The sequence below is a fragment of the Cucurbita moschata genome, unplaced genomic scaffold (genome assembly GCF_002738365.1).
Source record: "Cucurbita moschata cultivar Rifu unplaced genomic scaffold, Cmos_1.0 Cmo_Scf00031, whole genome shotgun sequence".
NCBI lineage: Eukaryota > Viridiplantae > Streptophyta > Magnoliopsida > Cucurbitales > Cucurbitaceae > Cucurbita > Cucurbita moschata.
The window spans coordinates 2,207,981-2,235,646 of record NW_019268547.1 but is presented as its reverse complement, the minus strand read 5'-3'; the positions used below and the strand labels follow the sequence as shown (position 1 = coordinate 2,235,646).

Sequence of the window (27,666 nt, the reverse complement as noted above, 5' to 3'; positions counted from 1 at the left end):
AAAAAAAAAAAAAAAAAAAAAAAAAAAAAAAAAAAAAAAACCTTCTGCTTCAGGATAGGTTGATAGAATTTGGATTACACAATATTTTTCTTTAATATTTCATCCATTTGAATTGTCAGTGCTCAAACTATGATGGAATGCGAGAGGAGAGAAAAGGAGGAGGAAGAGTAGGAAGAATATGATGGTTTTGAAGTTAACATGGGAAAGAAAGTGATGGTTTTTCAAAATGATTGTTGTATATAATTGCTGTAATACACTAGCAGCTCCTGTAAAACAAATAATTGTTCCCTATTCTCCTATATGTCCCAATCTACTAGGTACCTGAAATAATTCATTGTCAAACCATGTTTTTCCATATCACCCCTCCCAACATATTCATAATAATTGAAGGCTCTAACTCTATGGCATGGACCTTTCGGCATCATTGGGTAAGGTAAACGGGGTCCCTCTCCCTAAGCGAACATTTGGTAGACAAAGTTTGATCTTTCACAAAAGTATGTCATTCCATGGAGAGTTACTTCGGAATGTAATGCGTGAACATCCTGAACAAAAAAAAGATTCATTATCTCCAAAGGGGAGTGAAAAATTCCTTGAACAATGCTTGTTGTGCTCGTGATGGGTGTGCACGACATTGTACTCAATATTGGCTTGAGGTTCAATTCAATCTATGGCCTAGTCTCAAAAATAGGCATCTAGCAGTAGGTATGCATGAGAGACATGGTTGACATTCTATGTCACTATAAACGGTTTCAAAGTTGATGGATACTAATAAGCACGAACACTTTAGTTTGGCTAGTATGTCCATGTCCAACTATGTCAGACCCTTAAACACTCTAATACTTGTTGAACACATTTGACACCTATTAACATAATATATGGGTTAGACACTAATTATACGAAGTTAATGTAGGTCCAACATTTTAGACACGTTGAATATTTAACTTTAAATAAATTTTGAGAAGGAAATAGATTAAAATCATTTCTGAATCAAATAAATGCATAAAACTTACAAGAAGGAAAAGATCACTATCACTATTGGATTTTGTGACTCACCTTCGGGACAATGGGAAACTAGTCTCATGGCATGTCATATCATATGTGTGCTTCTTAAGACTGGAAATTGCATCAAGATACTTAATCATTAAGCAAGGATTGATGCATATTTTCGCCAGGCAGAGAGGGACTAACAGTCATCTTGGTGTCTCAAATAGTCAAGAAAAAGAACATTGTGGGCTATATTTGAGTAAGCAAGGTGACGCTAAGTTCAAGAAAGTCTTAGCCTTACAGCCTATAGTAGAGGTAGGACTAAAGTCGGTGATCTTGGCATGGAGAAGAGGTGAGACAACTCGAGACACAAAGAGAAGACAAGGGCCATTCAAGCTCCATGGAAGTTGTCATTATAAGCTTAAGATTAAGCCATCTAAAAGCAAAGAGAGCTTGGTTAATTTGGGTGCCATCCAACATGCAAGATAAGTGGGCTTGGTTTTGTGGAGAAAGAACTTGCCCAGTTCAACTAGTTTGAAACTGTTTTGTTGATTATTGAGGCAATAGAATTCTTATTACTAACTATGCGAGAAGAAATTGCAGAATACTGAAAAAGGTAGGACCATGACACCCATCACCCCATAACTTAGGTCGAGTACTCTGTATGTATTCCTTGATCAAACTTTGTTATAGAAATTTTCTAATATGTCCACTACAAATGTTTCTGATGGGGCAAAATGGTGTAGCCTAACTAGCCTCAAGGAGAAGTCTCCAAGAATCTGAATCGTTTCTTTATTATCATCCAAATGTTATTGATCACAAGAGAGAAACACTCTATTTATAGCACATTTACAACAAACCAAGCATTTAAATAGTTGAAAAGAAACTAAAAGACAAGACCAAGGATTACCTCAACTACTATGGTAATTCCTTTTTATAACATCAGAGACAGCAACAGGGTTGGCTCTCCTAATCTGCCTATCCTTATCTATTTATGTTTTCTCTATTACGCCTACGAAAGGATAATACTCGGATTCTCTAACTTATAGTTGTGATCTTACGAGATCAAAAGATCATCCTAACAATACATGAGATGAGAATTTCAATTGGAGTTTAAATATGTAATAAGAGAAAAAAAACCCATCTGTGAGCTTGCAATAAATTGATGCATTTTCGTTACAGGATTAACATGAAAATACAGTAAGCATTACCTGTTGAGTCAGCAAAACGAGTTACGAAAATTCTTCAACCAGAGGTTCATAGAACATTTTGTATGCTTCCATGACTTCAAGGTACCACATTGCCTCTCGACCAGGAAACATTGATAGATCAACAATCTTGTGGACCTGATGCAAATCACAAAACTAACTAACATCAGTTCTTGTTGATGGTAGATATCAAAACTCTATGCTATTAAGTAACTTTAAGTTACGAACACTGTCTTTCCTCCTCGGTATTAGACATGGTAAGGAATTTAGTGTTATCTACAAAAGTTGGCCGTTGTCATGTTATGGGGACAACAAAGCCCCTATGAGAGTTAATCTCCAGCGCATGGGACACTAAATGCCAGTGCAACAAAACATCACACCTACATGTTGAACACCAGCAAATGAAGGTGTAGTACAAAGAAAATGATGGAAAGAGAGGCAAAGACAGCTAAAATGTAGAACTTATTTGGATAAAACTTGCTTGAAATTAAGAGAAGCCAACCATCTCAAAGATAGCAATAGAAATTTAATCGAATGCTAAAAGAATCATCTGAAATACTGAATTATCCACCAACATGTTTCTATGGCTGTTGGCTTATCTACTACACCCATGAACATAGGAAAAAGCTTAAAAACTCGCACCACCTGGAGAATATAGGAAACCAATCAACAAGCTTTACAAAAGGTAGAAACCTACAAAAATTAGCTGATGCACCCAGAAAGACCATATATAATGTCCATAAAGTACAACAGCAACATATCAAATTATTATTATTATTTTTTTTTTGGAGGGTAACAGAGGTTCATTGATTGAATGAGATTTATAAAAGGGGAGGGTGGTTGTTCCCAACGACCAAAGGTGGATTACGAAAAAGTCTCCACCAGGTAATAAGAGACGTTAGGCTGTAATCTTAAATGGCTGCATACATCTTAAAAAGAATCGATTCAATAAATTTCTCGAAAGTAGTGGAATCATCATGTTACAGTGTCTTCAAAAATGCAGTTCAATAATCCAAAAACCAAGCATCAACCTCTTATTATGCATTCGAAAACTTTTTGATAAAAAACAAAAACCATTCATTGATATGATGAAGTAGGTAATACAGAAGAAGATTCTATCAGACAATAATTACAAAACAGCACTTCAATTGATTCACGATGGTAGATAAGCTATAATTACAAAAGGGAGGAAACGAGTTGCTTCAAGTAATAGCTAAAAAGAGAGGTGGCTTCTATAAAATAGTTGATATTACGACTCTTATTTGTAATGATACGACCATTGTGCTCAAACCAAAGATACAATATGAAAGTTCGAACATGATTAACCTAAATGATTTGCTTGTCCTTTTTGAATGAATGACTCATAAGTAATAAAGAAATGAGGGTGAAGATATCCCCGGCCTTGCGGCCAAGCCAATTCATTTTAGATCGGATTACGCTTTGAGGTGTAGCACCAAGTTAAGACAAACCAAGTCTTCGTTGCAACACAAACGGAATTCAAAGGAGAGATGTAGGATAGAAACCAAGACGCGGTGCTCTTTGGTCCTTGTTTTAGCCTGGTAATCAAAGTAGGCATTTATCAAAAGGATCTCAAAAGGATCTCTTCTATGTTCTATCAGAATCTTCTATAGATATAACTTGTCTAGTATTCTAATTTTTATAGATTCATTTCATTACGTCATTTCCAGGCACTAGTTTCATTTTCGAGGATACGAAAGCCCGATTTCAGAAGTGCTTTCTTTACTGAATACGCCTGCACCCGGCAAAGGTATCTTGTAAAGACTTTGTAGATAAAAATAAAACTGAAAGCCAAGAATGTTCAACCAAGGAAATACATTACGATGAAGGGAACTACATGAGCAAATACAATTTGATTTAGTAAATAAAACATTAAAGTCAAAAGAAATCATTAGAATCACAGCGATCTCATCACAACAAAATTGGTAGACTGATGATGTTCGAGTCAAATTTTCAGTACTTCATGTTCTCTTAAGAAGAAAACAATGAAGTCTTCTCTATATGTCAAGCACAGGACGATCATCAAGGAAAAAAGGCAAGAGAGAGCGGAGGAAACAAAAAGGAATAGAGGATGAAGTCTCGATCTCACCGCAATAATGGACGGTTCATTCGTCCGGACGACATAAGCGCCAACAACCATCACATACATTCCTGTACAAAACGAACAAAGAAAGCGAGAGAAACCAAATCAAAAGGCAGCAGAAATAAAAGAAAGAGAGAATGGAAAGTAGGAGGTCAAGTACCGAGGCTCCAAGGGCGTTGGCGGAAGTCGCCAGAAAGAGAGAGCTCGACGGTGCCGGTGCCGTCGTCGAGAATCAGCTTACCATTATCTCTGTCGACGAAGACCAAAATCCCCTGCAGGGAGAGCTCCGATTAGAGAAAAGGATTGAGAGAGAGAGAGGAAGAGAAGGGAAGGATGTGGAAGAGAGGACCTGAAGCCAGGCGCGTTGGAAGAGAATGCCGCCGAGTGTGGCGGCGTTGTTGGACGGAGCTTGGCGGGCGTCGTTGAGCTGCCTGCACAGAAGCTTCAACGCTGCTAAGCTATAATCCATTTCTCCGCTTCTTTCTTTCGCTCTCTTCACTTCCAGGTTTTGCCGCCTGGTTTTCAACTGAACCGAACCGGAAGCTAAGTGACGACCCAAACGCTGCGTTTTACTCGTCCTTTGTTTTGAAAAAATAGCTATTTTTTTTTAACTTTTATATATAAATAATATATTTTTTTATTTATAAAATAGTTATTAAGTTTTTATTTTTACTTCTAATATTCATTCTATATTTCTCAAAGTTGAATATATGTCGTTAACAAATAATAACAGCAAAATTTATTCAAATAATAGACCTAAAAAGTTTATAGTATATGAATAAATTCAGGTACTTTATCTTAATAACATTAATTGATATAACCCGTTTCGTACTAAACGGGGCAAAGAATATAATCATACAAGCTGAAATTCACTCATTTCCCTATAGGGTATGCTTACATAATTATAAATGTTATGCTATGTTATGTATAATATGTAGAATCATTTCGTTCTTCCTTTCATTCATGTCATAACCAAGCTAGTACGGATACGTACCTTCGATATCTAGGTTTGCCATGATATCATGCATGTCTTTCCCTCTATGGTGTATGACGGAGCGTCAACGCGTTTAACTGTTGACCAGCCCCTATGGAGTACGTAAACGAGCTCGCTTGGTTGGTCCATATGCTCCTACGGGGGCCGTGTGTAGGAAAGTAACACACATCCAACCTTGCTCAGACACGAAAGAGCTCAAGGTCATGCTATGTTGTTTAGATTACGTGACCTCAACAATTGGGTTACATGCTAAGTATTTTTTAAAGTACCACGTGTATCACATGCATAAATCTTTTATAACCATCTCGTCACTTGGCATTCATAAAAACTTTGATTTCTCACACAGTGTCTTGAGTGGGTAGTTAAGTATTTTTAAATTCTTAGACGTTAGGTTAGTATAGGGTGTTACATTAAAGACCCTTATTAAACACATAAGTCCATGACATTGTTTTATGAAAATATTTTTAAATGATTAATTCTGCATAAGAGGTTATATTATGTAGATGATAGCGACTTTAGGGTAGCAGAAATCTAGAGTCGTTAAACTAACCTAAGGTCTACAAAATAAATGCGACTACCGTGCAAGAGTGTGTTGCCTTTACTTGAAATATAGAAGTAGCACATGGAGTATTTAAGAAATACTCGGCAAGTGACCCCACTATTGGGGTTAGGTGCAAACACATGAATCATGAATGAGACCCATCAGTCGGTTCGCACACCTCTTAGGCCCCTTTTTGGTCGGGCTAGCATTCTCTAGTACTATCGTCGGACACCCGGTAGGAGTAGTGACCATCGTACCATCATGTTAAACGTGACAATCGTTTTTCTTCTCATAACGTACGTGTCCATGTTCATCATAAGGAAAAAAATATCCCGATGCACGTGACATACAATAATGCACGAGGTCGAAACATTTTTCACATTAATTAACTCATGTAAGACAACCCCTTCCATTTCCCATTGTATCATATCATTTTATAACATAGCCTTTAAAACATGTTTCGAGGTTCTATATCATGTCAAAACATATTTATTGAGTATCATTCAGGTTATACATCGTATTATATCATATCGTGCTCATAACATATCCTTCAACATATTCTATCACGTCGTGGACATATCATATCTTAAATTATATAATGTCATAACAATCATCATTTCATTAGATATATCATATCATCAAGCATATCATATTATCAAACATATCATTTCATAAACACCTCACATATCAATCATATGATATATGCAAAGCCACTTTACAGGTGTCGTCATACATAACACAACTTCTAACCATGTCGATAGTACTTGGACGACCTTAGTCAACGTTCTCCCGAGCTCAAATACGCTTGATTTCGTCCCTTGAAATTGTTCCAAGTATCGTCGAGGTGTTCGCCCTATTCGAACATTCACCTGATTTCCTTAGTAGTTCTATACTAACCTTAATTACCTTAAATATATCAAATTTAGCTGAGCCGAATCGGTGTCAAAATGTCTAACCTGAGCCGAATAACTAATTTTTAGCTGTTAGAGCGGAGTTGGTTCGTTGGCCTTCGAGTTGTGGGTTGTTGCAGGCGGTGTTCGACTCGGATTCGAGTGCAATGGATCTCGTGTTCTTCACCTGATTCCACGCAAATTTCTGATCTCGTTTCTCTTTCTTCCCGAGAGCTTTCTACAGTCCTTCGTCATTCCTCCTTCCAAATCTTGCAAGTCTTAATTCTCTGTTCACTTCTCCTTCACACCAAGGCAGTTAGCACGTTTGCGTGGCCTAAAATAGAGAAGTACGACGTTATTTTTTTTATCCAAAAATACGTTCCTCTTCACTGGCGATGATACTACCTTAGAAACTACACGAAAAACTTGTTAACTCACCGTTGTATCCTCAGGGATGATGGTTGTGTCCTTTGTCACGGAAATAATCATTTAAAACTCCATTATAAAATAAAAATTTTATCTTAGAACACTGTCATGAACTTAAGTGTCTGAAAACATCTTTAAAACGACACTACAAAATACTAAATGAAATAAATAAGCATTAAAATTAAAAACACCCTATTCTAACCTAAGTCTAAGAAATTAAGTACAACTACCCTATGCATGTGCCACAGTCTCGTAGTTGCAATGTCACTGTCGATCGTACAAGGGAGTCTCACCTTTACTTGAAAAAATAGAGTAGCACATGACGTGAGTATTTTAAAAAATACTCAGTAAGTGACCCCCTGTTAAGGTTAAATGCAACCACGTACAATTTCATAAATGAGACCTATTATGACCGTCTATTTTTTTATGGCAGCTATCCTAACGGGCAACTTGGATGTGTACTTAATTTCTCTACGCATGGTCTACATGTATGAGTATGACCCACCAGTCGGTTCCCACACCTTTTGGGCTCCTTTCTGGTCAGGCGAGCATTCTCTGGTAGCTATTGATGCCGGACACCCATTAGAAATAGCGATCGTCACGGCAACATTATGATAAACATAATAATCATTCACTGCCTCGTAGCGCACGCGTTCGTACTATGGTGAAGGAGTAGGAGTATCCCCCGATGAATGAGCACACAATAATGCATAAGGTCGCAATATTTTTTCATTTTCATTATTATTTAATACAATCCCGCTAGCGTCTTCTTCATATCATATCATTTTTCAGTGTCCAGCGTCTTTGTTGGTACTTGTTCCCTTCTCCAATCATCTCCAATCAATGTGGGACCCCCAATCCACTCCCCTCTGAAGCCTCGTGTCCTTGCTAGCACACCACCTTGTGTCCACCTCTCTTCGGGACTCAGCCTCCTTGTTGGCACATCGTCTCTCTCCAATCGAGGCTCAGCCTCCTCTTTGACACGTCATCCCTCCCTAGTTAAGACTCAGCCTCCTCGTTAGCACATCGTCTCTCCTCAACCGATGTGGGATATCAAAATTCACCCCTTTTTCGAAGCCTAGGATCTTTGTTGGCACTCATTCCCTTCTCCGATCAATATGTGACCCCCAATCCACCCCCTTCAAAACCCATCATTCTTCCTGGCACACCGCCTCGTGTCCACTCCTTTCAGGGCTCAGCCTCCTCACTAGCACATCATCCAGTTTTTGGCTCTAATACTATTTGTAACCGTTCAAGTCCACCACCAGCAAATATTACCCTCAAAGTTTTTAAAACATCGTCCTTCCTGGCACACCACTTCTGGGTTTGGGTTCATCAACGACTGAGAATGTGCCGGGAATAACATTGAGACATGCAAAACAAAAGCCCCCAATGCAGCACCTAAGTCCCATGTCCCAGAAAAGACACACAAACTTGAAATCACACTCTGCTCCAAATCACCAACGGCGCCAAACATATTGGGGCCATCTAATGACCCATCACTCAATTTTATGCCATCTTAGACGTAAAATAGCCCTCCTACCATTCAAGAAATGTTATACTTCAATCACTATGAATTATATTTGAGATTAAAACATTAACTTCATCGTGGTTTAATTGATTAGGACCCTTATCATTGATTAACGGGTATGAGATTATGTACTCGCTACTCTGGTTTGAGCCTAAATTTTGTTAATTCCATAATTTTTTATCATTTATTTTTCGACTCATTTGCCGTTAAAATATATATTTTTTAATGTGGAAAAAATTCAAGTCTCTAACCTCCCGATCCAAAGTATATGTTTTACATTAATTGAGTTGTACTCACGTTGACACGATGAAAATATCATTTTGATTTTTCTAGTATTTTAAGGTTGTTTTTTTTTTCTTTTTTGTATTCTTTAGTCTATACTTTTGAAATATTTAAATTTGAACCATCCTAGTAAGCCCAATATTTTGTTTTTTAATTTTATAAAATAATAATAATAACAATAATTTTCAATATATATATGTGTGTGTGGCTAGGGCATATTCACATCAATCATATCAATCATAGCTTGTCAAAATAAAACCATAGAGATAGAACTGACAACCAAATCTAGATAAATGTAAAACTAAATCTTATGAGATTTTTTGCATTAAAAAGGAAAATCTTCATACATTTTTGTGAATATGGGTAAATTTAGTAACTTTTGTCCCCACCCCCAATTTTTATGTTTTTAGTAACTTTTATAATAGTAAGTAGTTGTCTTATTTACTGTCCCGACTCCCATTTTTATAGATTTAGTAACTTTTTGTAATAGTAACTAGTGTCTTATTCACAATCTTGACTCACAATTTTACGTTTTTAGTAACTTTTGTTGTTAGATGAACACGACTCTCCACAATAGTATGTTATTGTCCACTTTAAGCATAACCTCTCGTGGCTTTGCTTTGGGCTTCTCCAAAAAGCCTCGTACCAATGGAGAGAGTATTTATTGATTATAAACCCATGATCAGCCGATGTGGGACTTTCATCCAATACCTCCCCTCGAACAAAGTACGTCTCTCCTTAATCGAGCCTCGACTCCTTTTTCTTTTGGAGTCCTTTGTTCGACATTTGAGGATTCTATTGACGTGACTAAGTTTAGGGCATGGCTCTAATACCATTTGTAACGGCTCAAGTTGTCCTATTTGAATTTTCCCTTTCGAGCTTTCTCTCAAGACTTTAAAATGCGTTACTAGAGGAAGGTTTCCATACCCTTATAAAGGGTATTTCGTTTTTCTCCTCAACCAATGTGGGACTCTCACATTTCACCCCCTTCGAGGCCAAACGTCCTTACTGTTTGAGGCCCAACGTTCTTAGTAACTTTTGTAATAGTAATTAGCGTCTTATTCACAATTCCAACTTGTATTTTTACGTTTTTAGTAACTTTTATAATAATAGAAGACAAACCCAATTCAAATTTTCATGTACTTCGTTACTTTTTATACGATGAGAATCCTAAGAACATGGATTCCTACATGTTGTCCAAAATAAAAGGAATAAACAAAAATGGTTTTTTTCTTTGTTTTTTACGAACAAACATGCTACGTGGTCTGTGTTGGAATATATTGAATTTGACCCATTTTATTTGATCCATTCATTCCCCCACATGTTTTGTTCATATCCAAAATGACTTATATGACCTTTCATTTTTTTTATCTTTTAAAAAATAACTTCGATTATTGGAATCTTCCATAAATTATAACGTTAAATTAAAAGTTTAGTCTCTAAATTTTTACGTCCCAACGTTAAATTATGTTTAATAGATTTCTAAACTTTATCCAAAAGATCCCTATAATTCAGAATTTTCAGATAAGTCCCTGAAGTTAAAAATTTTCTAATTGGTCTCTCAACTTTTAATTTTGTATCCAACAGATTTATGACATAATCGAACTAATTTATTAGAAATAAAATTAAATTTTGTCTAATGGATCAATGATAACCGTCAACAATGCTGGATTTTACAAAGTTAGAGGTTCGTCTAGTATCCTTGCAAACTTTCACAACGAAAGCTAACTTACTGAATTGATTCGAACCAAGAGCTGGTTAGAGGATAAATAACTCTTAGATCGAACTTAGATTCTATGATGGTCACTCTTAGATACCAAGACCACTCATAATAGAATTAGCTTGATCATGACTAATCTAATGAATCGATCTTAACATCAAACCTAAATCAAGATTTGAAAGAAACATAACACTCAAAGGGCTTCAAACACGAGGTTTTTGTATTCCAACATGATTTCAAAAATGAATATTACATGCCTTTGAATAGACCAAAAAAAATAATTCAAATACAACGTAGTTCAACCACCAACTACAAACTACCATAAAAGCTATTAAATACAAACAGAAGAAAATAAAAATGATATTTATTACCACTCATTTTTTTCTTGATTTGATACTTAAATTTTCTTTGCATTGCTTCTTGTAATTGCTCTTTCGAGTCCATGCAAATAATCAGTTATTGGATTCGTATCAGTCCCTGAACTTAAAATTTTATGTACAATGTGTCCATAAATTTTAAAAAATATTAAACACGTGAGATACTACATCGAAAACCATGAATCTACTCGATAAAAATATGAATGTAGAAGTCACGAAATTGAAAATTCAACGACTTTTTAGACATTTTTTAAAATTTATAGATCAAACGGACGTAAATTTAAAAGTTTTTTATTTGATTTTACAACATATTTTGTTGTTGGTTAGCTTTTGTTTATCAACGTGGTTCATGGACGAAAAATAAAATGGAGAATTCAATTTTTGTTAGAAGGAGATAATTGTATTTTAACATAGCCACAAATTTTAATTAAAGATCTTTTATTACAAAATTTAATTAAGCTTAATTGAATTATTTATTTTAATTAAATTTACAAATATCGATTGAAGAAATGAACGAGTGTCAATGACAGCGCTGGACCTTGAAGGGGTGAGATCCCACAATCCCACGTTAGCTGGAGAGGAGCAGTGGGTGGGATCCTTTGTTGCTACAATGACGACACAAAAATCCATCTTCTTTGGGCCCAGCGTCCTTACTGGCACATCGCCTCGTGTCTACCTTCTTCGGGGAACAACCTCCTCACTAGCACATCACTTGGTGTCTGGCTCTGATACCATTTGTAACCGCCCAAGTCCACCGCTAGCAGATATTGTTTTCTTTAGGTTTTTCCTTTCGGGCTTTCCCTCAAGGCTTTAAAACGCGTCTGGTAGAAAAAGGTTTCCATACCCTTATAAAAGTGTTTCGTTCTCACTCTTGATGGCAGCGGACTTGCGATTGTGCGACACTCACTTTCCAACGACAAGTGAGCTAAGCCAATTCGTTCTTACGTCGCTTACGGCCAAGCGACGTATGCTCGAGCCTCTGGCCTCAGTTTAAGAAGAAGATTTTAGAAAACAAGGGGAGAGAGAGATTTAAAAAAAAAAATTAAAGAGACATTATATATGCGAGCAAGAGAATAACAAGAACTGGTCACACTGTATAACTTTCAACCGCGAGAAGTTGAGAGCTTGGGATGGTCAAATCTCACCTCTATCAAAAAAAACAATTACACAAAAAAAAAAACCTATAAATAGCAATTCTCTCTCCTATCTCTCTCTAAAATTCAAAGCTCAATTCTGACATTTTCTCTCAACCCCATGTCTCAATTTCACAAATCCGATCACCAAAAGGTAAAAGAACCACCAAAGCCACCGGAAGAAGGTGATCGGAGCAAGGAGGAAGACGGCGGCGGAGAAGCAGTGGATTGTGGTGGAGAGAGCTGCCGAACTCCGACATCTCTCCGACATCGAATTCCCACCGCACGAAGCTACCCGACGACACCGAGAAAGCGGAAGGTTGCGAGCAAGAGGAAATTTTCAGATCAAAGCTTCTTCGAGGTCACCGGACGGGGAGAGGTAGAATCCTTGTTTGCCTTATTTTACAGGGTTTCTTCTGCCAAAAGAAGATTTACAAATATATAAAACCCTAATTAGGGTCGGTATAATTACGCGTATACACAAAGTTAAACCCGAAGCGTAATTTCAAAATATTTTAATAAATTTTTAATTTTGTATCCAATACGATTATATTTGAATCAGTACACGATCCTTATAATAAAAAAAAAAACCGAACATATTTTAATGTTCGAGGGGGGACTGTTGGTGTAGATTTATTTGTTGTTGGATGTTTTTGTTTGGTTTTTACAAGGTTATATGGTCATGTTTTGTGTCTTGTTTGGGGATATCATTTGCAAACCAAATAAATATAGGAAGAAACAGACAACATAATATAGTACTCATGTGTTCATTTTCTTAGGATTCTTGTTTTGTGTTCATAAATATGACAACTTTTCTCAAAAATCATGTTAAATTACTATTCACTTTTATTTTTCTCATATTTTAAAATACGGGTTTTTTTTTTCGTGTTTGGATCAGATAATTCTATGTAGGAGTGTTCATATAATTTGAGAACCGACAAATTCGGACTATCCAACCTAACGTGTTTGGGTTAGATTTTTGAGCAACTGAAAAGTCGGACCAGTTTCGAGTCAACCCAATCAACTCGAAAATAGGGTTACAATCCAACCAAACCTAATACTTTTAAGATTATTATGAACATTAAGAATACCTATGTTTGCCATTGATGTCAGTGATGCGTTGTGACTTGTAAATGTTTGATATTTAAATTTTTATTAGATTTTAGTTATCAACGTAACATATATTATAGTTAAAAAAAAATAACCCGACAATCCAACCCGTAAATAGAAGATTAGGTTTTGAACTCTGTTCGGGTTACTCGAGTTCCCAACTCTGTTGGGAGTGAATTATATATATATATATATATATATATATATATATATATAGAGGCATAATTGTTGGTTGATTTTAATTTGGATAATAATTCAATTTGATTGCAATATTGTAGATGGGTCACATAGGTGTAAAACATAGTAGAGCAAGGGCCTATTGAGCTATTGCTTAATTTTTCCCTGAAAACTATATAAATTATTTTCATATTCATAATTGTAATTCAATGCAATTGGTGGATTATTAAAATTTGCATCTAATCCCATAAATGACCTTTTGGTTTCGGGACGTTCCTCTTAGAAACGTCAAATGGTTGGGGACGGGAAGCCTTTTATGTAACGACTCTACTCCTATCAAAATAAAGTCGTCGTTATATGCATGACATATCGAACATATGCACAAATTCTAAATGCAAATACTTAGAGCTCTACTTTCCATTCCGAGCAAGGTTGAATGTGTAGTAATTTTCTACACACGATCCCGGTATACATATCCTTAGGCTTGACTACGGGCTAGAGAATGACGTTCCTATGAGACATGTATGTGTATATCGGACATATCTATCGTGGTTTACATTAACGACTTATCAATGTTTCATAGGCATAATGGGAACATGCTGTTTATAATGTGACATACTCGAAGTACATGTATCATATAACATTCATATCATAATGTAATCATAACATAACATAATCATCACATATTATGTCATATATAACAAACTATAGCATTAGGGGTCATCCAACCAAACTCGAGACATACCAACAGTAAAACCACTGACTTAGTTGACCTAAGTCAGAGTCACCAAATATCCTTGAAATTACCTTGATTCCGCTTCTCGAAACTCAACTTCAAGTTCCATAGTATCGTATTTAGAATATCGTCATGAAAAATTTACTCACTTAATGACTTTAACGAACCTGAAACTTGGTCAAATAGTAGCAGTACCGACATCAAACACTCCTAATAAGGTAAAAAAAACGATGACGTAAGAAAACTCCATGAATAGACAAAGAAGAAGAAACAAAAAATAAATCAAACTTCAAATGGAAGAAAGAATTATTCTTTTACTTTATATATCTTTTATTAATTTAAAAAGCAAGAATATTCCTAGAGAAGCAATTAAATTCAAAAAAGAAAAAAAAATGAAACTTCGAGTTACAAATCTTCGGGATTATGCAACTAAGAACAAACTCGGACCAAATCTCAAAGATCCACTTTGCATTTTGTATTATCGAAAGGTGTTGAACCATTGATCTTAAGCCTGACTCGATCACAATAGATCTCTAGCGACCGACGTTTCGATGCCCATTTCTCGACAATGTAACTGATAGAAATAGAGCAAGACAAAAATCAGATGGAAGCTAAATTTGATGATACATTGATATGTTATATATGTATCTTAAAAGTTAAATGTTTGTACCTAACATGAGCTGAGAAGTGAAGTTCGGGATTCAACCCATCTGATAGCATCAAATCTTTCATTTGCCCGAAAGGGTATATGAAGTTGACTTCGACAGTGGGGTTCAAGAAGGTTTGGTTTCCGGGCGGTTGCGTGAACGTAGGGATCGTGGTGATAAACGTCTGACCCATATCATCAAGTGTCATCTTCATAGAATCCATATGAATGGATGCTCTTTTGTTAGGGTTATAGCTTTTGATGGTGAAAGATATGGAGGCATTGAGCTTTCTATCAGTTAAGCTATGGGGTGTTACATGGCCATTTTCCAATATAAGATTTGGGGTTTTGGGGAAGACAACAAGCCAACAAATGACAATAGCAAGACCGACAAGGAACATGACAGCCAACAAGCTTCGTCCTATGATTCTCATGAGCTTGGTGCGTTTTGCTGTCCCATGTTGTTGTCCATAGGAGCTTGGTTTTGGTGCCTCAATGATGGAGGTTGTTGATGATGATGCTTCTTCTTGTGTATTGCTCCTCATGTTCTTCCACAAATGTTGTGTTTTTTGTTGGGTTTGATTTGTTGTGTCGTGTATATGTGGATAAGAAATGTGTTTGTTTTGGCTTTCTTGATGAGGGAGTAGAGGAATATATGCTCACCATGTGCATTTGGGTTTTGAGTTTACTTGTAGTCCAAGTTGATACACTTGTAGTTCAAGACATGGGTTGTCTCGGGGATGTCGATAACGCTACAATCAAGTCTCGTTGTAGCCAGCTCAGTTCTTTAACCACAGTTTGTCATGTGCTAAACTCTTCTTTCTTTCTTTTTAAATACTTTTTAATTTTTTCTCCTATCTACAGGAGTGGACGGAAATCTCAACCTTAGGGGTATAATGGTAATTTTACCATAACATACATACAAGATCTGTCCCGTTCTTTAACCTATAATGTCCTTAAATATTACTCTTGAATCAAATCTCACACGATAAGAGGAAAAAACGAGTTTCTAGGGCTTTTTTCATTCACACTCGGGATTGGGAAGAATTTGATCTATCAGACACGTGGACTTTAGTTTGAGCAACGATTTATTTATTTATTATTTTTTTTAGAGCTCATACAATAAAAAAAGGAAACTAGTATTATCAAATGGTACATGGCAAGAGATTGTTCCGTACACATGTACATGTGTCGAAGTGGGTACCAAAGACTATTTTCTCTTATTGTCCAAGCCCACCGCTAGCAGATATTATCTGTTTATTATCAGCCGTAATGTTTTTAAACGCGTCTCCTAGGAAAAGGTTTCCACACTCCTATAAAGAACGTTTGTCTAAGTCGGGCTAACAGATATTGTCCGTTTTAGCCCATTACGTACCACCGTTAGATGCTAGGGAGAGGTTTCTACACTCTTATAAGAAATGTTTCGTTCCCACTCCAACCAACGTGGGATCTCACAATCCACCCCCTTGAGAGCCAACATCCTCGTTGATACACCGCCCGATGTTTGACTCTAATACCATTTGTAACAGTCAAACCTCACCACTAACAAATATTTCTGCTTTAACCCATTACGTATCGCCATCAGTCTTACGGTTTTATAACGCATAATTACGTACAAGTAAGTTCTAGTCATTGTTAAGATCTTACTTTATCGAAACTACCAAATAATTCAACACGTTCCTCTTTATGAAACAACATTTCACAAATCTCAACAAGTTCTTGATAGGTATAAGATACCAATTTCAATATCTCAAGCAATGTAAAGTATTTCTAAATTCAGAAGGGTATCATAGAATTTGAAAAATTCATACCAATTTCAAAACAAAAATCTCATAACCTCGATCAAAGGTTGAAGCTATTTTCGATCTTCAACTTTTACGATCACTCGAGCATCATATAGAAAGATCCAAACAAATCAATCTGGTTGAGAGGTGATAAAGAAAAATAAATTTCCCGACAAATTACTAAACTTATTTTACTTAACAAAACTTTTTCTAATTATTTTTATCTTTTTTAAAAGCCAAAATGTCACAATATTACAAAATTTCCCTTTTTTAACAAGTATTAATTCATCCATTTCAATTTTACTTTATTTCCATTTTATTTCAATTTTATCATTTTTCAAATTATTTCAAAATTTAATCATGGAAGTGGGTCTTACATTATCCAAATGATAGCCTTTAACTTATCTGACTCATCAAATTGATTAAATTAAGAAAAATATATTTAAATTTTGTATTTTATCTTAAAAAAAAATACTCTTAAATTTTTAAAAATTTTAATATTATATTTAAATTTAAAAAAATAAAAAACATATTTATTCAAATTTTATGGGTAATTTTTTAACTTAGTATTAACCATGTATTTTTTATTTTTTGAAAGTACAGAGTAATAATAAAATTGTCAAATCATTTCTTAGAAACACGAGACAATCAATCAGAAACGTCATCAAATTATTTATTCTTCGAGGATGTCCTCACCATCGAGAAATATATATCCAAGTGTATGTGCGACCGTTCAGACCATGAATCAAGACAAAAAGGTTAACAAATGTTTCATTCTCCTCTCCAATCGATGTCGGATCTCTCAATACAGTTCTGCTTTTACCCGTTACGTATCGCGACGTGTCTGCTCTTCAATCCATGTCGGATCTCTCAATACGGTTCCGCTTTTATCCGTTACGTATCGCCGTTAGCTTCACAATTTTAAAAATGATTCGCTGTGGAATTTCACAATCCCTAATCTTTATTAGGTAATAAAATAATCTAAGTTCGAGTTCCACCTACTCTTTATTATTAGAGCCAAATTATGATCTTGGGACCTGTGGGTTATGGGCCCACCACGCTTCCGCTGCGCCACTCTGATCTAATGATATATTATGTGAACCTATAAGTTGTGGGCCCACCACGCTTCCGCTGTGCCACTCTATTCGAATGATATATTGATTTCCAATTTAATATTTAATGAGAAGTTGGACTTTATCTTTTTTATTATATCTTCAATCAAAATCTAATATGTTTAAGCTACAAAGTCTAAATCCTTAAATAGTAAAAATCAACATTTAATTTTAATAAAATTCTTTATTAAAGGCATATAAATGTTACAAATTAATGTATATAAACTAAATTGTTATTTCATATAAGTTTAAGGACTGAAAGTGTTTTAAACTTTTAATTAATTTTTATAATTTACGCACATCAGTTAGAGAGCGGAACGAAGCATTCCTTATAAAGGTGTGAAAACTTTTTCCTAATAAATGCGTTTTAAAATCGTGAAGTTGACGGCAATACGTAATAGGTTAAATAGAACAATATCTGCTAGCGGTGGGCTTGGACTGTTACAAGAGTAGTCTCTCGTTAGCTCATTAAAGGAAAGATCATACACAAGGGTTTCATTCTTCTCCTCTCAATTATTTCGATTTTGACTCAGTTCAACCATCAAATTTTCGAGGGGGTACATGGTCTCGGTTGGGTTGGATTGGGTTGGGGGATTTTTTTGACCCAACCCAAAAGTTCCGGTTGGTTGGATTGGCAACCCAACCCGAAACTTTTCACAACCCAACCCTCTAATTTTCCCATAATCAACTACAACAAATTATCTATATTTTTTATCTAAAAGAATTGGCTTTTTATTACTATTCTCATTGGTTTATCTTGATCCTTACGTGATGTACATAAGATAAACGAGGATGCTCTGATCAATGCCCGTTTCTAGGATCACAGAAGAGAAACGAGAGTGACATCACATGTCTCTATACTAGGTAGACTCTTGTCAGTCAAGATATGTTCATGATTAAGGTTGTGTCGACCTATAACAGCCTAAGTCCATCGCTAGCAGATATTATCCTCTCTAGACTTTTTCTTTCGGGCTTCCCTCAAGGTTATCAAAACGCCTCTTTGGATTTTCCCTTTCGGGCTTCCTCTCAAAGTTTTTAGAACACGTTTGCTAGGGAGAGGTTTCGACACCCTTATAAAGAATGCTTCATTCTCCTCCCCAACCAATATAGAATCTCACAATTCACCCCTTTCAGGGTCCAGCTTCTTTGTTGGCACTCTTTCCCTTCTCCAATCGATGTGGGGCCCCTAATCCACCCCTTCAGAGCCCAGCATCCTTGCTGGCACACTGCCTCGTGTCCATCCCTTTTTAAGGCTCAGTCTCTTCGCTGGCACATCATCTAGTGTCTGACTTTGATACCATTTGTTCATCAATCGTATTGCTAATTAAGGGGAAAATTATGAGTTTATATAAGAAACTTCATCTCCATTGATATGAGGTTTTTTGGAAAATTTGTATGGCCATGAGAGCTTATGCTTAGAGTGGACAATAACTTACCAGTGTGATTCCTAACATGGTATCAAAGTCACGACTTTCACTTAGTCCTGTCAATAGAATTCTCGAAGTATTGAACAATGTGTAATCAAAAGTGACTCAAGTTTCGACTTGTTAATATTAATTTATATTGTTTTAAAATTTTAAAAAACAAATGACCTTTAATATTAATTTCGATTTTGATTTAAAACAATTTAGAGAAACAAGGATGTCAATTTGTATTTCTTTTTTTATTTATTAATATTGGTATAATCACTATATGGTAAAAAGAATTCAAAATTGTCACATTAAATTTTAATTAAAAATAAATCCGGATATATGTTATACAATTTATTTATTATTAAATGAATATATTGATTCATTTTAATTATAAAATGAAAATAAAAAGTTATTTATTTATTTATATATAAAAGAAAAAGGAAGTGCAAAAAAAAAAAACTTTTAATATTAGGAATATCTTGGGCATTTAAGTAAATTTATACAGATGGTATTATGGTAATTTTACCATTTATCTTCGTTGAGTTAGGGCTGAAAATCACCATAGCCATAGCGTGAGGGCAAAAGAATAGCACGCAGGCGCTGGAACGGAGAAGAAAACTGGCAGATCAGTGGCGTGGGTGGCTTCGGTGAAGAAGCAGGGCTGTGTAGGTCTCGGTTTAGGGGGCTGAATCGTGACGCCGTGAGTCTCAGTGTAGAGGACTGTGACTCGCCGCCGTGTGTCTCAGCTCAGCGGCGGTTTGAGCGTCGTTGTGGGCGTCAGTTCCATTTGCTTGGAAGCTTTAAGATATCGATTACAGGGGCAGCCAGAAATGGGTCCTTTTTAAGATGAAATCGACGGTAACCTTGATGTTAACAATCGGTGGAGATTGTGGTTAGCTTTCAGGGGAATCTGATTCTCAGTTTGTGTGGGTTAATTGCTTCATTGTATCTCTGTATTAACGACTTGATGCTCTTACACTGTAAGTGGAGACTGCTGTCTGCTAGGAATGTTCTGCATTACTCGTACACTGTAAGTGGTACCTCTAAATTTCTTCCGTTCTTGTTTGTTTGTGTAATATTGCTCCGGAAATCGATTGTTTTGCTGTGAACTGTGTTTGTTACCAATTAGATTGGAAGAAGAATTCTGTTGTATATCTAAGTTCTGAAGTTGATGGATGTGTAAGAATGTCCAAATTAGAGTTCATGGCAGTAGTTTGTAGATGTTCTTGATAGGTGGAATCCAGATTATTTCTCAGTCTCTTCTAGGTCTTGATTATTGGACTTTTTGATATAGTAACCTTAGCCAGTTGGGTCTCCGAACCCTCATAACTCTCATGGATATTCTAACCCCTAGATAACGAATGCGAAAACTCCCAAATCAAGCTGATTTCATTTCAAATGATGGATACCACTTGTCACAATTACGGGACAGTGATTGTGGTTACTTGTTCTATCCCAACGAACAAATTAGTTGTGAGAAATTCAAACTTCGCGGACAATGTTGGCCTTCCACGTTTGAGAAAAATGCTTTGGAAAACATGAGCCAAAAAATATGTTGGAAACAATTTGAAAGAAAACAATGTTATAAGCTATAAAAGTGATTAGGCCACCACAATGGCTTTGATAGCATATAACCCGTGTAGGAAGACACTCTTGGGAATTCAATCTAGCAACCTTATTGAAGAATAAGACCTTTAGATCTAAACTATCCTAGAACCTCAAAACAATAAGGAAACACCTCAAGGGAAAGTAAGATCCAAATAACTGTGTTGATCAAATATCTCCAGCGAAAGAAACTTCTTTGAGATTTTAATTAGTCCATAAGTAACATCGATCATGTCAAACTAGAATGATTTTAAGCACTTAATCGACATACGATTGCAAAGAAACTTAGCATTGCCTAAAAGATAGCAGAAACTCTCTTTTTACTACATTTTCCAGGTCTAAACCCTTGACTTTCCATGCAACGGCCTAAACCCACCGCTAGTAGATATTGTCCTCTTTGAGCTTTTCCTTTCGGGCTTCCGCTCAAGGCTTTTAAAACGCATCTGCTAGAGAGAGGTTTCCACAACCTTATAAAGGGTGTTTCGTTCTCCTCCCCAACCAATGTGGGATCTCACAGTCCACCCCCCTTCAGGGTCCAGCGTCCTCGCTGGCATTCGTTCCTTTCTTCAATCGATGTGGGACCCTCGCCAAATCCACCCCCCTTTGGGGCCCAGCGTCCTTACTAGCACACCGCCTCGTGTCTACCCCTTTCAGGGAACAGCCTCCTCGTTGGCACCTCTTCCGGTGTCTGGCTCTTAGATCATTTGTAACAGCCCAAGCCCACCGCTAGCAGATATTGTCCTCTTTGGACTTTCCTTTTCAGGCTTCCCCTCAAGGCTTTAAAATGTGTCTGCTAGGGTGTTTCGTTCTCCTTCCCAACCAATGTGGGATCTCACATTCCAAGAGACATTTCAAGAGTTCTAAGCTTGATACTTTATGACCATAATTAGCCACTATATAAACAAAAAGGTTTAAAATATATTAATGAAACACCATAACTTTATAACTCTAGATTATCATCCACCCAAAATTTGTAACCATCCAAGAAAAGATTAAGCTTGATTCTTCTTTAATGTGGCATTAATTGCCACTTGAGTTTATCTTGTGGTAATTTGAATAACATTTTGTTACATCTTCCTTGAAGTTCATATTGCATGATTGAGATCTTGATTCATATCACTTTTGAATCCTTTTTGATCTGTAATTGGCAGGCTTTGATATGGATCATGTTTTCTGAGCTTATATAACCCATCTTTCTTCAGTAACTTAATTTACCAAATAAAATTTCGTGCACATCAATTATCGAAAACCCGGCTTTGAATGCTCAATAGTCATTTAACAATTCATCAATATCATTTATCTTTCTGAGCTTAAACTTTGTTAAAAACTACATCTTACCCACCTTGACATACACATGACTTATGCTTCGAATTGTGTCTTTGCATGTCTAATACAGAATAGCATTACATCCGTCCCAGTTGGTAACCCTCAAAACTGGCTGCTTTATGCCATCAGACGCTTTGGCCATCAGCCATCTACTACCAATATCTCTCCTGATGAAGAGAAGGTGGAGGATGAAGTCTTAAATCAGATTACTGCCACAAGGGAAAATGCCTCGATGTGTAGCCACGAAACCTTCGACATTTGCATCGATAAGATGTGTAGATCAGACAATCTTACAGCTGCTGCTCAACTACTTAAATCATCATGTGATAGGAAAATATCTCTTAGCTCCTCCAAGGCATATGATATGGTTTTGCTTGCAGCAAGTGAAAGAGGAGACACTACCCTTTTATGTCAAGTATTTAAAGATTCTCTTGTTTCCCGTAAACCGTTGAGTTCGACCTCGTACATGAATTTTGCCAAGGCCTTTGCCAGGACAGATGATAGTAGCAAGCTACTGGAATATGTCAAAGAAATAATCGAGATGACGTTTCCAAACTTCCTGGTCATAAACAGAATAATCTTCGCCTTCTCCGAATGTAGGGAGATTGATAAAGCCCTTCAGATATTTAATCAGATGAAGCTTCTGTCATATAGACCAGATTTGTACACATATAACATCATTTTGGATGCGCTAGGTCGTGCAGGTCGAATGGATGAAATTCTTCATATGTTTGTTTCCATGAAAGAAGATGGCATCGCCCCGGATATTGTGTCGTATAATACATTAATAAATAGCTTAAGGAAGGTGGGTAGACTAGATATGTGCTTGATTTACTTCAGGGAAATGGTTGCAATGAGAATTGAACCTGATTTGCTTACTTATACTGCTTTGATAGAGAGTTTTGGTCGATCTGGAAACGTCGAGGAGGCTTTAACACTCCTCAGGGAGATGAAGCTTAAGCATATCCGACCTTCGAGCTATATCTACAAGTCTCTCATTAGTAATTCAATGAAGATTGGGAAGGTGGAGTTGGCTATGAACCTTCTCAAGGAGATGAAATTAAGTTATTCAAAACTTGCTGGTCCAAAGGATTTCAAACGAAAAAGAAGTTAACCAATTACAAGGCTTTTCATGGTGACTTTCAGGCTGATAAACCTGTGGATGGCTTTAATCTTCAAACTGAGATTTTCCAGAATTACTGCTGTCTGTAGGTAATATTTGTACCCATTTATCTACCTCTTTGATGTCTGACATGAAATACAAAGATTAGTTACAGTGATCAGTTGAATTTTACTATTTCTAGTATGTATGCTTCAGAGGGACAGAGTTCGGGATTCAAATCTATATCCATAAATACCATATCTTGACTCGAGCCAACTCAATAAGGAAAACATGACATAAAGAAAGCTCAGAATCTGTTTTTTTTTATCTGGGTAAAGCTGCTTCTCTCCTTCCCCTCGTAACCTCGGTAGAGCTGCAGAGATTACCTCGTTCCCTTAGGTTTGTTTGCTCTTGAACCTTTGACTCTTTTTCCTGACTTGATTTCACGAGATAAAGCAGTTGAGGATTGCAACGTATTTGACCTGGAATTGAGGGACGAAGACGAAGATGAAGAATTGATTGATAACTTGAAAATTATTTGGGAGGACCGGTTTGTTGGTTTGAGAGAATTGTACAGAGAATGGGTATGAAGAAACAGTTTCCTTGAGTGAACAGAAAATCTTGATTATGTTTGGTTTGCATAATTTGAAGTTTATATGCAACTTATTGAGCAAACTTGTGGGGATGGAAACCTCAGATCCAGGCTTGGTTGAACAAATTTTACTGTTTAAAAGCCCCTCATGGTTCAGATCTTTCACAGTAGACCAGACATTACAGAAGCTAGAAGTTAAGGAACCTGTTGATCTGGCAGCTGATCAATTTGAGGGGCGTATGCCTGATTGCATAAGACCATCGAAATATTCAGCCTAACGATCTAAGTTTTTGTTGAAGTAAGAACCTTTGAATAAAAAAAATCGATACATTCTCTTGCAAAATTTGCATCAATCAAGAACCTTTCAACCACATACTAGGTCAAGTCATCTGGCTCGACCTTGCCTCTAGTCTAATGTCTCTTGTGCTCAAAAAAATTTGTTGGGAATGGACCCATGTGTCGATCATCTCATTGGGACATTCCTATATCTAGGTTCATCGGACATTGAATCTATCTTTTGATAGTGGGTGCATAATCCAACCTCTCTCACATGGGTTGGGACATAATTTTGGCCCACTTGCATTGTCTTGTAATATCCTCGAAAATTTCATTTCAAAAGAAGAGCCCTGAAACACTCGTCACTCGTCTCGTAACGCTCGACCACACTTTGACACATGTATGTGTTATAGAGCTTGTTTAGGCCATAGGGTTCAAGAGTGATGGAGAGCTAGCACCATGCCTCCTATAATATACATTTTGAGGTATTTCCAATCTTTCTCGAGTAGACATCATTTTGGCAAGCAGTTGTACGACCTTATGCATTGTTCGTTGATTATTCGATTGACACCAAATTTGTTGAGCGTTCATCTTTTATATAGTCGAATTTAACTCTAGAATCCACATGATGCTTTTAGTCAAAATTTGTAACAAATTAATCCTTATATTATGTTTCTAATGATATGATCCAATATTTGAAGATATAATAAAACAAACAAAGACAAACTTGTTATTAAATATTGTTAATAAATACAAATCAGAGTGGCGCAGCGGAAGCGTGGTGGGCCCATAACCCACAGGTCCCAGGATCGAAACCTGGCTCTGATAATAAAGCTCAAACGAGCACTTTTCATCTGTCATAAAGCTTGTTTAGGCCACACAGGGTGGTGGGTCCATAACCCACAGGTCCCCAGATCAAAACGATCAAAACCTGGCTCGCTCACTCTTCACCCTGGTGGGTCCATAACCCACAGGTCCCAAGATCAAAACGATCAAAAACCTGGCTCGCTCTGAGAGTGACTACTATCAAATGCCTAATTTGATCTCAAGCCTCGGATCCATGAACATAACCCACAGGTCCCCAGATCAAAACGATCAAAACCTGGCTCGCTCTGAGAGTGACTACTATCAAATGCCTAATTTGATCTCAAGCCTCGGATCCATTTCATGGCTCTCGTGATTATTTATAATTCTAAAAAGATATTTATGTTTGACGTTGATAGTCTTACATTATGTGAATGGATCAGACATACATATTAATATTATAAGATTTAGAAGATTCTAGAAATTTTGAAGAAACAATTGAAAGGAATCCAATTTTGTTATTAATATCTATAACCGTTAGAGCGTATCAACGGATCTCTTCTAAATCCCAAGGCGGGAATTTTGTTTGAAATTTGAAATTCAAACGGGGGGCATCTCCGCAAATTCAAAATAATTTCTTAATTTTCATTTTGGCCCCCTCAACTTTCCATATTTGCGCCGTTTCCCAAATTCAAAACGCTATTTTAACCCCTACTTCTCACATTTCTTCATCTTCTTCTTCTTCTTCGTCGCTCTTCCAAGGTATGCCATTCTTCATCTCCCAACTCTCTCTACGTTTTTCTTTCGATTTTGAATCTCTTTCTCTGATCTTGTTCGGATTTCTTCAGATTGAACAAGCGCTTGTGATCTTTTTGTCACAAATCCGGTGCGATGGGTCAGATCCAGTACTCTGAGAAATACTTTGATGATATCTATGAGTACAGGTCTGTAACTTCTCTTCCTCGTCTGATCTACGATTACGGACTTTTTTTTATTTTATGCTGTGATTTTCTCCATCGGCATGGTTTGATTTTCATGGTTTTTGTTGATGGATGTTTTAGGCATGTCGTGCTTACTCCTGATGTGGCCAAACTTCTGCCCAAGAATCGCCTTCTTTCTGAGGTAAGTAATTTCACGATTCTCCTGTGTGGAATTGAAATTGGATGTTCATGATTATCCTGTTCAAATTTTCTTGTGTTTAAATCCTGTTCTGCTAATCGGAAATGTAATTAAATTGGAAGAGCGATCTCTTACATCGTACTGTGAACCCTAGCGGTTTCCAACACTGGGAATCATAGATTGTGGCTGATTGATTGTGTGATAGAATCTGGATGCCTTGAATTCATTGTAATTCGGTTAAGTGATGATGAACAGAATGAATGGCGAGCGATTGGGGTTCAGCAGAGCCGTGGATGGGTGCATTATGCAATTCACCGCCCAGAGCCGCACATAATGCTGTTCAGGAGGCCACTCAACTATCAACAGCAGCAAGAGAATCAAGCTCAGCAGCAGATTCTAGCCAAGTGATAGGTTTATTATCTTTATTCTCTAGAAACACTATATTTTGTCTAGAACACTAATGGAATCTCTCCCTACAAATCAAAAGAAGAAGAGAAAAATCAGGAAGCTCTGTGGCCCAGTGAGATCTCTGTCATAGTCATAAGCCCTCATTGATCTTGAATTTGTGGTTTTATATTGCTTTGGTATAAAAATATGGTTTTATCCTCTCCTGTTCTTCATGGCTGCCATCAATTACTTCTGACTTTATTGTTGAGATTCTCCTTAATGGATTATCCAATGTTATTTTCAACATTACTTGTAGGGCACAAGTATTGGATAGAAAAATCTTGAGAATGTGAACAGAATATCACTGGTATAATCATCAATTATTCATATATGACCGACCCTTTTAATTTATTTTCGAAGTCTTAATTGGTTGTTTATTAATTTAACTATTTTTATTAATGTTCTAAAATGTTCATAGTTTTTTAACTTTTTGTGTAAACAAATATCTTAGTGATGATCCTTTTCCTATAAAATTGATGTCTAACGGTGTGTAATGTTTTTTCAATCAATTTGATTTGATTTAATCTCATTTGGACAAAACAAAATCCTAAATTTTTCATTGCAAAACTAATAAACTTGAAAAAGATTGGAATATTTTGTGAAAGAATTTTTGAGTCTATAAAAAGGAAGATTTGTGGTGGTGGAAACTATCCATGTTATATGAACATCTTTTCACAATGGTAAGATATTGTCCCACACAATGGCAAGATATTGTCCACTTTGAGCATAATCTCTCATGACTTTGTTTTGGGCTTCCTCAGAAGGCTTCATACTAATAGAGGGAGTATTATTTGATTATAAACCCACAATCACTCCCCAAATTAGCTGGGATTTTGATCATCCTAAATCATTATCCAAATTAGCTGGGATTTTGATCATCCTAAATCATTCTCCAAATTAGCTGGGATTTTGATCATCCTAAATCATTCCCCAAATTAGCTGGGATTTTGATCATCCTAAATCATTCCCCAAATTAGCTGGGATTTTGATCATCCTAAATCATTCCCCAAATTAGTTGGGATTTTGATCATCCTACACCTCCCCCCTTCTTACGAGGCTCAACTCCCTTTTTGGAGTCTTTATTATGTCACTCCTTTGATTTTCTGTTCGGAGTCTTAGTCATATTTTTACTATGTCGACTCCTTTCTTTTGAAGTCCTTTGTTTGACATTTGAGAATTTACCGGACTCTTTTTCTTTTGAAGTCCTTTGTTTGACACTTGAGAAGATTTA

General features: G+C 36.4%; 4 protein-coding genes and 1 non-coding gene across 9 annotated transcripts; 3 read left to right on the top strand and 2 right to left on the bottom strand.

Annotated features, from left to right (window-relative positions):
• Positions 1-168: 168 nt before the first annotated feature.
• LOC111464675 lies at positions 169-4,796 on the bottom strand. 2 transcript variants are annotated; one of them, XM_023108895.1, is made up of 5 exons: positions 4,643-4,796; positions 4,454-4,565; positions 4,300-4,361; positions 2,196-2,330; positions 169-542 (listed from the first exon to the last, which is right to left on the bottom strand). In XM_023108895.1, the coding sequence occupies exons 1-4, from the start codon at positions 4,760-4,762 to the stop codon at positions 2,217-2,219; spliced, it is 408 nt and encodes a 135-aa protein (XP_022964663.1). In that variant the 5' UTR covers positions 4,763-4,796; the 3' UTR covers positions 169-542; positions 2,196-2,216. The 2 variants fall into 2 exon arrangements, with proteins under 2 accessions (XP_022964663.1, XP_022964664.1); XM_023108896.1 differs by lacking the exon at positions 169-542 and adding an exon at positions 2,768-2,837 and having other exon boundaries at positions 2,222-2,330.
• A 9,723-nt stretch (positions 4,797-14,519) lies between these two features.
• LOC111464936 (uncharacterized protein At1g08160-like) lies at positions 14,520-15,448 on the bottom strand. Its single transcript, XM_023109224.1, has 2 exons — positions 14,881-15,448; positions 14,520-14,784 (listed from the first exon to the last, which is right to left on the bottom strand). Exons 1-2 carry the CDS (start codon positions 15,399-15,401, stop codon positions 14,664-14,666), a joined length of 642 nt encoding a protein of 213 aa, XP_022964992.1. The 5' UTR covers positions 15,402-15,448; the 3' UTR covers positions 14,520-14,663.
• Positions 15,449-19,731: 4,283 nt separating this feature from the next.
• LOC111464935 (pentatricopeptide repeat-containing protein At1g11900-like) lies at positions 19,732-23,818 on the top strand. Of its 3 annotated transcripts, none has more exons than XR_002714117.1 (3): positions 19,732-20,194; positions 22,166-23,307; positions 23,414-23,818. XR_002714117.1 is itself a non-coding variant. In XM_023109223.1 (2 exons), the coding sequence occupies exons 1-2, from the start codon at positions 20,132-20,134 to the stop codon at positions 23,207-23,209; spliced, it is 1,107 nt and encodes a 368-aa protein (XP_022964991.1). In that variant the 5' UTR covers positions 19,732-20,131; the 3' UTR covers positions 23,210-23,455. The 3 variants fall into 3 exon arrangements, 1 of the variants encoding a protein (XP_022964991.1); XR_002714118.1 differs by having other exon boundaries at positions 23,400-23,818; XM_023109223.1 differs by having other exon boundaries at positions 22,166-23,455.
• A 1,003-nt stretch (positions 23,819-24,821) lies between these two features.
• On the top strand, positions 24,822-24,893 carry TRNAM-CAU. Its single transcript has one exon. It is a non-coding gene; the product is annotated as a tRNA-Met (tRNA).
• A 633-nt stretch (positions 24,894-25,526) lies between these two features.
• Positions 25,527-26,643, top strand: LOC111464859 (cyclin-dependent kinases regulatory subunit 1-like). Of its 2 annotated transcripts, XM_023109117.1 has the most exons (4): positions 25,527-25,631; positions 25,718-25,813; positions 25,931-25,991; positions 26,244-26,643. In XM_023109117.1, exons 2-4 carry the CDS (start codon positions 25,761-25,763, stop codon positions 26,394-26,396), a joined length of 267 nt encoding a protein of 88 aa, XP_022964885.1. In that variant the 5' UTR covers positions 25,527-25,631; positions 25,718-25,760; the 3' UTR covers positions 26,397-26,643. The 2 variants fall into 2 exon arrangements, with proteins under 2 accessions (XP_022964885.1, XP_022964884.1); XM_023109116.1 differs by having other exon boundaries at positions 25,616-25,813.
• Positions 26,644-27,666: the final 1,023 nt, after the last annotated feature.

What these genes read in the sequence shown, in the direction of transcription:
- LOC111464859 (XM_023109117.1), top strand. Translation starts at nt 25,761, where the DNA reads ATGGGTCAGATCCAGTACTCTGAGAAATACTTTGATGATATCTATGAG. An exon ending in GATGATATCTATGAGTACAG is followed by an intron (nt 25,814 to 25,930) that starts GTCTGTAACTTC and finishes TGGATGTTTTAG; the next exon opens with GCATGTCGTGCTTACTCCTG. An exon ending in AGAATCGCCTTCTTTCTGAG is followed by an intron (nt 25,992 to 26,243) that starts GTAAGTAATTTC and finishes GATGATGAACAG; the next exon opens with AATGAATGGCGAGCGATTGG.
- LOC111464935 (XM_023109223.1), top strand. Translation starts at nt 20,132, where the DNA reads ATGCTCTTACACTGTAAGTGGAGACTGCTGTCTGCTAGGAATGTTCTG. An exon ending in TTCTGCATTACTCGTACACT is followed by an intron (nt 20,195 to 22,165) that starts GTAAGTGGTACC and finishes TGTCTAATACAG; the next exon opens with AATAGCATTACATCCGTCCC.
- LOC111464936 (XM_023109224.1), bottom strand. Translation starts at nt 15,401, where the DNA reads ATGAGGAGCAATACACAAGAAGAAGCATCATCATCAACAACCTCCATC. An exon ending in CACTTCTCAGCTCATGTTAG is followed by an intron (nt 14,785 to 14,880) that starts GTACAAACATTT and finishes TATTTCTATCAG; the next exon opens with TTACATTGTCGAGAAATGGG.
- LOC111464675 (XM_023108895.1), bottom strand. Translation starts at nt 4,762, where the DNA reads ATGGATTATAGCTTAGCAGCGTTGAAGCTTCTGTGCAGGCAGCTCAAC. An exon ending in TCCAACGCGCCTGGCTTCAG is followed by an intron (nt 4,566 to 4,642) that starts GTCCTCTCTTCC and finishes CTCTCCCTGCAG; the next exon opens with GGGATTTTGGTCTTCGTCGA. An exon ending in CCAACGCCCTTGGAGCCTCG is followed by an intron (nt 4,362 to 4,453) that starts GTACTTGACCTC and finishes CGTTTTGTACAG; the next exon opens with GAATGTATGTGATGGTTGTT.